The sequence below is a fragment of the Diabrotica undecimpunctata genome, chromosome 1, assembly GCF_040954645.1.
Source record: "Diabrotica undecimpunctata isolate CICGRU chromosome 1, icDiaUnde3, whole genome shotgun sequence".
NCBI lineage: Eukaryota > Metazoa > Arthropoda > Insecta > Coleoptera > Chrysomelidae > Diabrotica > Diabrotica undecimpunctata.
The window spans coordinates 183,444,862-183,459,735 of record NC_092803.1 but is presented as its reverse complement, the minus strand read 5'-3'; the positions used below and the strand labels follow the sequence as shown (position 1 = coordinate 183,459,735).

The 14,874-nt window shown below is 32.2% G+C and overlaps 1 protein-coding gene across 5 annotated transcripts in view; it reads left to right on the top strand.

The window, feature by feature from the left end:
- LOC140432676 (transcription factor E2F1-like) overlaps positions 1-14,874 on the top strand; it is a 142,857-nt gene that overhangs the window by 93,928 nt on the left and 34,055 nt on the right. For all 5 annotated transcript variants that reach the window (XM_072520734.1, XM_072520732.1, XM_072520733.1 and 2 more), the window contains one exon: positions 8,185-8,470. In XM_072520734.1, the coding sequence (XP_072376835.1) occupies positions 8,274-8,470 (197 nt within the window). In that variant the 5' untranslated portion in view covers positions 8,185-8,273. The remainder of the gene's footprint in view (positions 1-8,184; positions 8,471-14,874) is intronic.

Sequence of the window (14,874 nt, the reverse complement as noted above, 5' to 3'; positions counted from 1 at the left end):
ATAAAATCTGTGATTGTGATTTAACATAGCGTTTCATTAAGTTTACCATATACGGTATAGGGTTTTTAAATTATATAAAAAGCAGATTGGTCAAAAACTATGGGTGATACAAAAAAACTAAGACCAGATTTAGTTTCAGCACATATAAATCAGCTAAGTCAAAAAAGTTTTCAACCAAATTTTTTTTGTTGATCTGTGTAATTGAATCGGTTATTTCGAAAAGGCCACATCTCCATTAATTTCACAAAATGAGTTAACTTCGCCATTTTGTTCAGAATATCCTTTAAGCTTTATTACACGTGAAAACGCCACATCTCCGCTGTTCGTTACTATTAATCTTGACAGGCGTATTTCTATGTTTATTTCGAAAAGGCCACTTCTCCGGAGATGTGGCATTTTTGAAACAAACTGCGCGCGCCGGACATGTGATTTAGTGATTACGGTCGCAGACCTTCCTAGTTTCCTAGACCAGTTGACGATTATTTTTAGTACGATTAGGTTCCATTGTGTATTGTTTATACAAAAATGAGTAGTTCTGATAGTGAAACCAGTGTCATTATTGAAAATAAAAAAAGGAAAAGAAAGAAAGGTATTATTAATCGGGCCCTGTATAAAAGTAAAGTTATTAAGAAGGCTAAAGTTAAGGGCCAAGCCCATATTAATCACGTGGGAAAACAAGTTATGGCGCGAAAAACTGGAATCGACTGTACTTGTCGCAAGAAGTGTTGTGAACATTTTTCGGAAATGGACAAGAATGCGTTGTTTACATCGTTACCATGACTTTGATGACAAAAACTCACAAGACTCATACTTACAAAATATGATCGAAGTAACTCACATTAAGAGAATGAGAAAATCTCAGAATGTCATTAAACGTATTGGGAGACAAAATCATTTTTTGTTTCATGTTTGTTTAAAAGGAGTATGTAAGCAAGTATGTAAGAGAGCTTTCTTAAGTTTATATGGTGTTGGCGAAAAGCATGTCAGAAGATTATGCCACCTACTAGTGACTGGATCCACTCCAAGAGATAATAGAGGTATATCTGTTAAATCTAGGCATAATTTAATACCAGGTGCTTTCAAATACGTGAGCACATACAATCGTTTGATGTAAAGGAAGTCCATTATGCTAATATATTAAAAAAGTATTTACCTGCTACTTTGGATGTCAAACAAATGCATAAAATGTTTATCGAAAAATTTCCGGAATCTGAAGTGAAATACAGTTTTTATTTGAAGTATTTTCATGAAAATTTTACATACCCTTTTGGTCGTCCTCAGTTGATGTATGTTCTGCTTGTGAAGAACTTGGCCAGAAAGTTAAAAGTACCACTCTCAACGACATTGCAAAACGAGTTGCTGTTGCAGAACTATTAGTTCACAAAAATAGGGCTAAGAAATTTTATAAAAAACTAGAGCAGATTAAAAAACTTTCTTCAGAGAAGGACGAGATACTATAAAATCTCTTTTTTGTATAGAACTGGTAAAAAATGAAACAATTTTGGAATTCAAAAAATGGTGGCCCATGCATTATAAGAAAACTGTACTCTCCATTGACTCCTATGGGAAAAAAACCAAACATGAGAAAACAACTTTTTAAATTTCTCAATATAATGAGTTCGAATATGACAACAAAAAACCGGGAATTGTTAAAGTATGTCCATTTATCGATGGGCTTATGTTTCATAAATTTTCCTTTGAAAAACCAGCTGGAGTTTGTCCTAGTTTGCCAACATAGTCTGCTTACACAGAAAAAATCCCTATTAATTCGAAAAAAATTGACAACACAAAGAAACTTGTACAATATGTGCCAGAAGACAAAATGTTTTTTTATAATGAGTTGATTTTATGGCCTACCACTAATGATGAACCACCAGAGGAAGATTACTAAAAGACTATTTCTTAACTTTCAACATGTTTTTTGGCACCTAATAAATTGTTTCCTTAATAATATTGGAGTTTTCTATTATTAATCATAAAATCATCAGTGTTTGTTTGGAAAAGGCCACAACTCCAAAAACTAAATTATTTTTTACAGTGTACCTATGTCTTTTTTATGTTGGATTTGTTAATGAAACTTCGTCATGCATCACATTCTGAGACATTACTCCGAAAAGAGAAAGAGATATCTTCATTAATACCAAAATGAAACGTTTTTTTCGTTTCCTGTAAAATTAACATTTCTGGAGTTTTGGCCTTTTCGAAATAACCGATTCAATTGTTTTAACTACACAATTCTGTTCAAACTGCATATTACTACAAAAATTGTCAAAAATTCTGTCCATTCAAATTTAAAGACGCAGTGCAACAAACGAAACAACGATGATGAATAAATTAAAGTTATTGTAAAGTCCTATACAAAAGTATGGCTTATGTTTAAATTCTAATTAAATATCTAGTTTCTAGATATTTATTAACTATCTTAGTTCTATCGTCAAAATCTCAAAGAAGCAAAAGGAATTTTCCAATCGCTCTCTAAGTTGATTTGTGAATGAAATAAGTGTATCATTGTGATATTGACTATTCTCAGCTGTACACTATTTTCAATGTAGAAAATTTTGTATCCAGTGCTATCTTATCTCTGGAAAAGTGAACATAATTTGTCTATAATTATATATGTCTAATCTTCGCGCTATTTAGTTAACTCATTTCCTCTTTTGCAACTAGCTGTTTACTTTTACAACTGTTTTTGATGTTGAAAACCATTTTTACTTAAATTTCCCAAAAATTGTTGTTAACACATTCGCTGCCACCTGTTTATTACTCACTATAGGAGGTGCTACATACATATTCAGTAACATTAGTAGGAAGCTAGTACGAAATTTGAAGACTGTATATTACTTTTATTTCGATTATCTTCAAGGTTAGTTCAAAAATAAAATTTAGGTTTAGGGTAGGAGAAAAAAATTAACGCCTGAAGGCGTCACTAGCACCTGAGTACTGTGATAATTCCTATATGCCACCTGACACCGAAAGGAGTCAAAAATCTCAGGAAACTGAACTTACAATGACCTTCACAAAGAATCATAAAAAACCTAAAATTAAGAAAACTATATCTGAAAATAAAAAACCAATATTATTTCAACATAAATTCAAGTTATTTACGAGCTATTATGCAATGGCCCAAACAAAAGCCGGAAGCGTTAGGACAGAGTTCACTTCATACACTGTTTCTACATGTGATCCCTTATCAGCACATTTTGCACACCATTTTTGCATAACTCTTCCTTTTTCACTCTTTTTTTTTTGACGTTTTGTCAGAATATTAATATTCAGTTAGTTCTGAAACCAGCATATCTCTAATGACTGACATAAGATAGTCATATTCTTTTATTCATAGCATACTTAAGTGATCTACAATTTCACATTCAATGCAGCAAAGCTTTCTATGCAGATGACACGAAGCTATTTTCCGATCCCTTCGTAAATTTCCAGTTACTACAAGATGACCTTGATTGCATATCAGAATGGTGCTCTACTTGGATGCTGCCTCTTAATGTGGACAAATGTGTGGTTCTTCACATGGGTAAAAATAATCCGTGTCTTTCTTACTCTATTAATGGGCGCGTGTTAGAAACAGTGAAATCACATAATGATCTAGGTGTTATAATTAATAACAATCTAAGTTGGTCGGAACATATTTTGCATATATCTAAAAAAGCTAACAGTAAATTATATCTACTAAATAAAACGTTTGCGAAAGTGTCATTTATGAGCTCAGTTCACCTGTATAAACTGTACATTCGTCCAGTCCTGGAATATTGCCGAACTGTTTGGTGTCCGGTATTAGTGCGCGATCGTAATATTCTCGAAAACGTACAGCGGCAGTGCACTAGGATGTCTTTTGGTCGCTCAAGACCTACGTATACAGAAAGACTGAATATGGCCAATCTCACTACATTTGAACAACGTCGACTTCGAGGAGATTTAATTAGTACGTTTCGGATAATAAAATACAACTTTGGAAATATGAGGGATATGTTTATACTAGACAATGACAATCGTCTTCGTGGACACAAACTTAAGTTTAAAAACGAAAATTTTTTAAAAGGAAAACAACTAGACAATTTTTTCTCTGTAATCGAGTGTTCTCGATATGGAATAGCCTTCCGGCTGAGATCATAGATGCTCCATCTGTCAATATTTTCAAAAATAAACTGGATGACCATCTGCTCCATAGTTGAACATTTAATTTGTACTAAACACTTGCTATTACCTATCTTTTTGTATATTTATTTAGTTAGTTAGTGCTTAATATGTACTATATAACATTGTATTCACATGGTCATATGGGTTTTGCGACCCCTGCTCAAATTTATTGTATAATAATAATATAAGCTGATTCGTTTTCCGGATTATTGCTTGTACAAGATGTGTGCATTTTCACTAGCGGCTCTGGTTTCATTTTATGGATTCCTTTTTTTGAAGCAGCCTCTTGCATATTATTTCTAGTTTCGGTCGATATGTAAAGGACGTCTCTTGTATCCTTCCACTTTCCAATTATAGTACACCATCTCTGTATGTTGCAATGGCTTCGCCTTTGATATGTATTTTTTGTGTAACATGTTTTGGAATATTTTTTCTACTAAGTCTTAGAGTGTCAGTACAATGGATTTTAGTATCCAGAAGATTCTTGGCTAATTCGAAAAAATTGTAGATATCGTCCATGTACAGCATGTCCAACATTTAGTTTTTCCTGTAATAAAAGCAATTCTAGATTGCTGTTGCCATTCCTTCCGCAACAAAAAATAGATGTTGCATATTCGTTGGATTGATTTTAAACTTATAAAAATTAATCAGTCAGTAACAGTCTAAAATCTCTAAGGCAATGTTCCTGATAGTTGTTGGGTTATCTCCACATTCAGAATTTGCTATTTTCTTTTTACAGGCATGTAATACATATTTGTTAGTAGGGGAAATACATTATCAATACTGTCTACAGTCGGTTCACAATTTGTTGATAGCTCACTACAAGTTTAACCCTAATTAGAAAACTGAAATACAGAGAGGATAGGTAATACGATATAATAGTAAAAACCAACCTAAAACTGACGGTTTAAGACGTTTTCGACTAACCCACCTTATATCTGAAGGAATACAATACCTTATAATCCTATTACGGGGGTATTTTGAATGGTTAGAGATGAACGACCAGTGTCGTAGAGTATATGATTGAAACATTTATTTGAACTAAATAAAAATATATTTTTTAAATTGTACTTATGTAAATTGTATTTTTTAATAAAACTTATTTATTTTATTCAAAAATAAAAAGTTTCTTGCCATTTGTAAAAGATACATTTATTTAATTAAGGAAAAAGGCGCCAAATGTCGCCTGGCAAAATTTCCAATGTGTTTTAAATGTATCCATTATTTTCGAATCCGGAGAAAACTAATAAATATTTTTGAAAAATTTAAACGCAGAATGAAAGATTACATTATTACTCAGGGCAGAAAGTCCCTGAGAACTTCTACAATGTTTATTTTAATATGTTATGTAACAGGGGTGAAAATAAAAGAGAAAATATAGTATAATTTTTAATTGAAAATATTGCATGCAAAAGAAACGTTTTATTTATTCTAAAAAATATTTCATTCTGCCTTTAAATTTTTCAAAAATGCTGTTTAGTTTTCTCAGGATTTGAAAAAAAAAATGGATACATTTAAAACACATTGAACATTTTGACAGGCGACATTTTGCGCCTTTCCCCTTTAATACCTTACGATTACAACTATTATTACTTACCTTATATAATTACGATTAGAAAACTATTCAAATTCAAAATAAATAGCATCAACTTCGGAATCCGAGTCATCTTGAGGGTTATTAATTAGCGGTTGTGTCTCTACGGTCGCATCAATTATGTTATCAAGATCCCACATTTTTTGTTCTTCTATTACATGCCTTACTGCATCTTTCCAGTTTTGTTCTGTAATATGTTGTAAAGACTCGTATAACAATTCGCGTACAGCTTGTATTTTATATAACGTATTTTTTCTAGCCACATAACTTTACATTTGTGCCCAAATGAGTTCAATTGGATTTATTTCGCAGTGGTAGGGTGGAAGTCTAAGGACTGTAATGTTTCGCCTTTCCGCCATTTTGTCAACTACGTATTCCTTGAACTTAGATTTGTGTTGCCGGGCAATTTTTAGAAGTTCTGCTTTTACCATTCCATCTTCGTAAGGCAGATACTTATTCCACAGCCAGTTAAGAATATCCTGTTTCTTCCACGCAGTCGTTGGAAGTCTTTCTACTAGTCGTGAATGATAAGGTGCATTATCTAATACTATAATTGAATTTGGTGGTATGTGTTCAATCATCTGCTCAAAATACTCTTCGAAAACATCAGCTGTCATCTCCTCGTGATAGTCTTTTGTGCTTTTGGACTGAAATTCCAACAAACCATGCTTAACAAATCCTTTTTCACTGCCAATGTGAGAAATTATTAATCTACTGCCTTTACCAGAAGGTGGGGAGATACCAGTAGACCAATCTTCCATAAAGGCTTGCCTGGAGCTTAATATATTTTTATCTGACCAAATTTTTTTTAGAGTATGACCTGAGTTTACCCACGTTTCATCCTGGTAGAAGATTGGCCTTCCTTCAGCCAATTTTCGTATGGATCTTAGATAATTTCTTCTCCAACATATTATTTCCTCCCGGTCAATCAAAAGTGATTTTCGGTCTGATTTCTCCCACCGGAAATTTAATTCTTTTAAAACTTGCTACAATTTAGTTCGTCCGATATGAGGCAAATCCGGGTCGTCTCTAACTTCTTGTAAAATTTTGTTTAGGTTTGGTATTTCTTTTTTGAAAAAAAATCCATGAATTTTCCTTCGAATACCATTTTTGGCAAATTCATCAATTTCAATAGGCTTTTTCCCTCTCTTTAAGTGTTCGTTTGTGTTTGGGTTAGCTATACCGTGTTTTTTTCTTTCTGATAGGAACCTATATATAGTTGACTCTCCTACGCCAGTCATGTTGGCACAACTTTCGACTATGTTGCGAACAGTGTTTGTGGGATTCTGAGAAACCAGAGCATCGTGAACATTCAGGACAATAGTCTTCTCTCTTGGTGAATAGACAGACTTACTGACTGTACGCAACAGTACCGGTGTAAAACTTGATGATGTTGATGATGAAGCCATCACAAGCAATCCAACAAAACGAGCACGAGCGAAAGGTACGTATATGTTCGTAGGTATATGGAATAAAAAATCACGCGATCAAAAACGTACTAAACAAAAAAATTGTTTTCGTTCGTAATAACTTCACCCTTTTAAGTTAAGTTTCGAATATAAACTGAACAAACGAGGCACGTGGCCAAAGCATACCCATTATATTATTAAAAATCTGGGGAATTCCATCCTAATTATCTTGCAACGAATAGTACCTTCGGATATGAATTCCAGGTTTTCTAGTAAAGTGATTAAACGCGAAGATTAGTATTGAAATATCCAAAGAGATAAGGTATTCTTATTTACAAAATTGTTAATGGTTAAATTCTTATTTTTATTAATATAATATAATTACATAACATTAGCCGTGAAAGTTTTAATTGTTTTTTTGCTAAATATATTAGTATTAAAATATTATATTATTATTTAATGAATAAACACCTCAGGAACGCCTATGGTTTACGACCGTTTTATGAGTTTGAGGCACATTTCGTGCTCTCAACAATTTATGAACGGAAAATAATTAGCAATAAACTAAAAAACTATGAATTCGTAATATTTAACATAATAAAACACTGTTACGTTCTGCCTGAGCATATTTTTAGGAAAAATATTGGAATAGGAAATGAAGGACTTCAGGTAAAAAATCAGACTTAAAAATGTATGAATTGAACCTTTATCTAGGTGCCTGCAAAACAAGAAGTAATTTTGCGTAGAGCTGACTGGCAAAAGAATCTATTTATTTCCAAAATTTGTGAACGCCAGAAGGCGACAGTGGCACATCACTGAAGTAAGGCACAACGCCTTAGATTAATAATATCAAACTATAAATGTCGCATTATACAGAATGGTGAATAAGCTGTAGAAATAAGTGCTTTATTAGTATTTCGATGGCTCTATTCTAACAACATGATTAAAGAAAATTATCTTTCTATCTTTTCGTTATTTAAAAAAAACTGTATTTTGTATGTGTATTATTATGATTTTCGTTTTTTTTTTCAGATTCAAACTAACTAGCTACGCAAAATATCTCAAAACAAAAATGACCAAGAAATAAAAAAACCAAATCCACAAACCCAAATCAGAGCACCATGCCTCGTACAATCAGGACTAGCGAGAGCCCCCGTGGGGCCTACAGGTCTATTCCGATGAGTTCCACTCCCGACATGACCATCATCAAGTCGGAAACGACGCCCAGTCCCCATCTACTGGATCATGGATATGGGGCCACTCCCATCAACCAGATCATGTCGTCAGTGGTACCATCACAAGCACCGGCTGTAAAAAGGTAGGTTTTATTCATGTGTACATTTCTTTAATACCCCGTTCAATTTTCTTTTATCCTGTCCACCTTTTTTAAATCTACCTTTACATATGTATTTTTTAGTATTTAAAACTATTACTCTACTGCATTTATTTAGTATTGGGGAATTGTAGCGGGAATTGTAATCTCGGGGAATTGTAGCCTCAAAATATTGTACTACTCACTTAAACAATAAATGAAATTTGCTTTTATAAAGATTGTGTTATATTTAAAACCATAATTATTATTATATAGTCATTAGGGGCATACAAAGAACTGATTAAGTTATTTTCGAGAATTTTTAACTACTGGATTTGAATCGAGTTTTGTAATTCAGCATCATTATTATTTCCACTCTCCACTGCCAATACGTGTATTAGAAAATATTTTATAGAATGGAGACGGTTACGTGTAATACGAGTAAACAACTCAGATTGACAAAGGGATAGTTTACAAAGTGTTTAAATATATACAAACACTGTCTCCTGATGATAATCGAACCAATATTAAACACTTACACTAAATGTTTTGCACAGAGCTATCTAGCGAAAGTTACGTGACTTTGTAAACATGATTTACCTACATTTTGACATTTCTCTGTAGAGAAGCTCTACAAGCGATTCATCGCAAAAAAGCTTCAAAGAAAAAAAACGGGTGTGGCAGTCCAGTGGGACTGCCGGTAGAAGATATACTTCTATACACGCATTCGCCGTTATAAATTTATTTGGGAGTCAATCATTACATATGTAATGCTATAGGTAACACATAGCAGAAAGAGAAACAGAATTAATAACAACTTACTAACAATTAATAAACAAAATTTGACCTGTAATAGGAGTATAGTAAATGAAGGATTGAATCAATATTTTGATGAAAATATGAAGGATTGAATCAATATTTTGATGAAAATGTATATTCTTATTTTCATAATGTATGAAAGGAGTTGAATGCAAAAATTTTTTTACACATACTCTGCAGTAAAATTCATTGTTTATTTTGTTATTAATATCAAAATACAATACAATACACTGCAACATAATTCAATATAATAATACAATACAAATTAAAATGCAATATTCATAAGTATTTAAAAATGACAATAATATACATAACTTTTCTATTTACGCATATGTTTAATTTATCATGTAATAAATAATATTAATAAAAAAGTTCTCCCCGACTAGGAATCGAACCCCGGTCTCCCGCGTGACAGGCAAGGATACTGACTACTATACTACCGAGGACATGACACAAACGATTTCAAAATTGACAGTTCTGGGTCATACAGGGATTTATTGAGATTATTATTTTGAAATACAAAAGACTAATATAATTATGAACCTTGAATAAATAAAACAAAACATATCATATAAATAATAATATTAATAAATATTTTATATATATATATATATATATATATATATATATATATATATATATATATATATATATATACAAAAGGAACATTTTTATATTCGAGAGAGGAAGAGAGAGAAAATATATCTTCTGTCTCTCTCTTACTCATTATCTTACATATGTAATGATTTCACAGATTCACTCCCATACAAATTTCCAACGTGGAGCGCGCGTATAGAAGTATAACTTCAAAAAGAGAAAGGAAGTATAAACCAGTTCCATCTGACTAGTGAAATCTACATTACTATACTGTATCATTGTTTTAAGTAACCTACTGTAAATTGTGATTTAACATATCGTTTCATTAATGTTGTCATATACCTACCACATTTATTTAATTTATTCATATACATCTGCTTAAACCCAAAAACAATTTTATTATGGATGAATAGGTATTTCAATACCTTTCAAAACGAGATATTACTTGCCATAAGGACCCATTTAAAAATATTATCGGTCGCTCTGTAACATCATCCATTACTATACGTCACCTGTTATGACTAGTTGATACGCCTACGTCCGTTTATTTCGACCCTCCAAACTTTTGGCTAGCACTGTATAGTTCTTCTCAGAGTCTTCCTTTAGTCATATTTTAGACATGTCGAGAATTATTGTATGCAATTTGACACAAATCTCAAAATTTATGTAATTATAGTGATATTTCATTGTAATTAGGATTAAAAAAAAGGTTTAATTTTGTATAAATTATTGTAAATTGGTTTGTTTACAGTATAAGTTTGATTATATCAGTAATAACGCTACAGCCTAGGAAGGAGAATTAGATTTGTAAAGTGTTGACTAGAATGAATATATCTGCAAATTTTCAGTTGGTCAGAGACGAATTGTTTTGAGGAGATGTGTATAAAAAGTAAGAAGAGAAAATTATGATTTTCCTTTTTTAATGAAAAAAGGTTATGGATTTTTTGTTACATTAATTGTATTAATATTGATATGACCCAAGATAGACACTTCTAGAGAAATGTAATTAGAGAAGCCGATCCCGCGTAGGGATAAATGCCTAGAGAGAATGATGATGACATATTACAAAAGTTCGTCTGTTTAACGTTAACCCTTTAATCGGTAAGTACTCCCTGAGGGATGGTATTACAACAATTCAAGTCATTTTGGTAACAGTTTTTCCTATCAAACTGTTAATGTATCTTTTAATACGTTTGATACCAACAAGTTGTTGCCGTTGCCGATTTGAAAAATGTATGTACAATGAGTAATACAACGTTTATTACGTGACCAAACAGTGAGTGAACACGAAGTTTGTTATTGCTCCACATTAGATAAAACAAACAATTAAAAAAATGTTGGATGGGAAATTTTGTAGTTATCATATAAATATATTTGCATATTTATTTGTGATTACTGTGTAGTAAGTTGTTTGTTGTGGTGTGTGCTATTATATTATGGTGCCATATTCAGGGATAAAATAATTCTTTCTTTTATTGATCATACTTTTTAAATATTGATTTGTTTATCTCCTGGGTTTGTTCTTGTCGATTTCGATGTCCATGTGTCTTTCATAATGACAGCCAACAAATTGTTCTTTTCATCTTTAATTTCAACCAAAGGTAAATGGCGCAATTGCAGGCGTCTTGATGTTCCCTATACTTTACCTGATGCTATTTTGTTTGAAACTTTAACGGTCACAACTATTTTGTTTGTAAAAATATACTTTTTAATAGTAAAAGTACATCATTATGCATCATTAACAAGACAAAACATGTTTAAAACAATTTTTCTTTGTCAGAAGAGCTGGAAAGGCGGTAGATATAGCTACCAGTATGCATTTTGACAAACAACTAATACTCACTGGGCAATGGTATATATAGTAACCGGTAAAAACAACTACAAAAATGTATAAAAAATATTTTATTTTGAAAATATAAAATAAAACTAAATACAGAAATATTTTAAATTTATTATCTAAGAACTTTCTATCTACTATGGTAGGGTGCAAAGCAGTCTTTGCATAGAGCAACGTTACAAACTTGACAAAACAAATTGCTGCGCGATTGTTTCTTTTGAGATGAAGCGCAAAGGGTACAGCGCCTATAAGTTCCTTTGCTGGGTAAGTGTGAACCAGCATTCAAAGTTGAGTTTGTTGGAGGTCCAGACATTTTTCTGAAAGTAAAAGGGCTAATCAAATTATCAGCTAGTTCACTGGGGAACTGTAATGCAGTCGTAGGCTTAGCACTTAAATTATTTTTTTCAATCTCCTTATACAAAATATAGCTGTTTACTATTGCTGCGTCTAAAAGGTTGGAAAATATTTTACCCACTTAAATTCCATGCGATGGAGTAGTTAGCATGATATTGATCGAATAGATCTACTCCACCCATGTTTTTGGTATAATCGGCTATTGCCTGAGGACATGGTACTTGATCTCTATTTCCGGTTTTATTTGTTCTCAAAACCTGAGGTTTTTTTTGAAAATTATGTAGATTGTTGACAACACTAACCCATTTTACGCTTATATCTTTTCAAGTATACACAGATATTTCTCCGGAAATAACCGAATCTGAGTCATTTTGGGAAAGCTCTTTATCAACACAATATATTTGTTTTGGAAAATATTTGACGTTGATTCAGTGGCTTTTCCTTAATATATTTGAAAATTTAGAAGATATCCCGTTTTAGCACATGCCAATGATGTCCAAATTTTAAAGCCCCTTTTTATTGGTTTCATTAGCATGTACGGTTTTAGTGATGTACGCCCTTTGAAAGCACACATGCTTTCGTCAATAGATAGGTGTCTATAAGCATTTTAAAAGGTCTCTGAAAGATGGTTTATGAGTAGTCCAAGTTTGTAGAGCCCATCAAACTCTTTAGTTTTGGTTGGGGCATATTTTCATTCTTGTTTGATTTTAATACTTTCAGGAACCTTTTTAATGTAAATACTTTAATCACACGTTCACCATGGAAGTTTTCATTGCTGCACCAGTATGACCTTAATGTTGGAAGTATTCCCAAGAAAGCGTCGAATTCTTTCATATCGATAAAAAGTTGCGAACTCATCTGGGTAACGTAGAGGTTCGATTCTTTGGAAATTGTTTGACAGATTAAAATTTGACATTAAACAAAACTGTGACAAAGTCAATTGACCTACTCGAATTAATGTCAACATTGACGCTTGAAGATTCAGTAAAATCAAATGATTCGAAAAGGAGATTGGGGACGTTTTTCTTGGACCACACAAAAGATTGACTTAAAGGAGTAGGTGCTTGTTCCTCTTTCTCGTCTTTATCAGCAGGAGTTAAGGAATTTGTTACTTGAGGTTAATAGTTGTTCATGCTCGCATTTTTCATCTAACTTATCCAACTTGTGTTTGAAACCAAATCCATTATCTTCAGGAACAACAACACAGAACAAAGTCAGGATCTTGATCCGAATCATAAAAATCTTCGTTTCCGCTAAAATTATTTGTCTTTTTTGTAAGAGTACATTGGCGCACCCTTTTCAAGTGCTGTTCTAAAGTACTGGAACATGTCTGCTGGCTGTCGATACTAGTAGTCGAGGATTGTGACAAAGTTCTGGAAATTGAGCTCAGGAAAATTGTCGCCCGCATCCTCATCGCCTTCAAATTCGTAAAGACAATACTCTTCATTCCTTAGATGATCCGCTATATATTGGAGTTTAGCTTCTGTAAGCGGTCGGTTATGAGACATCTAAAAAACATAAATAATGTATTGTAAAATTTTAATGACAAATAGACATAATAAATAATTTAAGGTATTGTAGAACCTGGTCTAGCAAATGAATACTAAACTTTGCTTTAATGTATCCGTAAAAATTTTAGTATTCTCCTCAATCCTAATCTCTAATCCTCAAAATGATTAAACATATTTTCCTGGCGCTAATGTCAAACAAGATTTTTATAGAAATTTGTTGCCACAGTATTGTTTAATAACTGGCATAAGTTTCAAAACTAAGAAATAAATTTTTTTTTTACGCCGGGATAAATAAAAACAAGGAATTTTGGGGTTAGAATTCTTATAAAATATATTTATTCCTGCAATAACTATTCCAGTGCTTTTAAAGAATTATCTGCTAGTTAAAAATAATGAAAAAAATACACTTGACACTTACCTTCCATTTTTGTCCAAGTATTTTATTCCAAATGACACGTGTGCAAAAAACAAAAATAAATTGAAGGATTTTTTACATAGACTGTTGCAGAAAGACACGCTGGTAGCTTATCATTTCTCTCTCCAGGGCGCTGGATTGTGGAATCGCTTCGTTTGCTTCTTACACTCGGGTGGCGGGTTATATAAAAAACTGCGCGTTGATTATACGAATACTGCTGTGGCTGTGCACAAGTCGAATAGATTCCTTATAAGTAAATTCTAAGAATATTAATGAGGTATATACACGACTTTAGGTTACGTACGTAAAGGCATACACACATTATTTAAAACTAAATAGGAAAACGAATTTTTAATAAGAAAAATATGTGTGGAGGGTCGGAACAGAGATACTTTACCCTCTACCGTATACAGGGTGTACATATTTAGTTTAATTATCAATATGGCTAACCTATCATCATTTTATTTATTGTGATTTTACTAGATCATTATATTGTTGTCTTTGATATAATCTATTAGAAGTTGTGGTCTTGCTTTTAAGTTACTTGAATGGTGTGTGTGTATATACAGATAACGACATTGTTTTGTTGACCATAGGAATTAAGATTTATTGCAATCCCATCTCTAGAGTATATTTATTATAATGCTCTAAAACTAATTTTTTGGTTATTTTTTAGCCTTAGTAGCAATACAAATAAATAAGTAAATAAGTAATATGCTTTATTGTTACTGAAAATTGTACAAATTTTATGGACAAAGCTTATAACAAAAAGACAAGAAAGAAGAAAAAAGTCAGAATAAGAATTATTTCTACTTTTAAATAAAAAAAAACAATAAAATTCTTCCAAACTTAAACATAAAAAATACTACCTAATTAA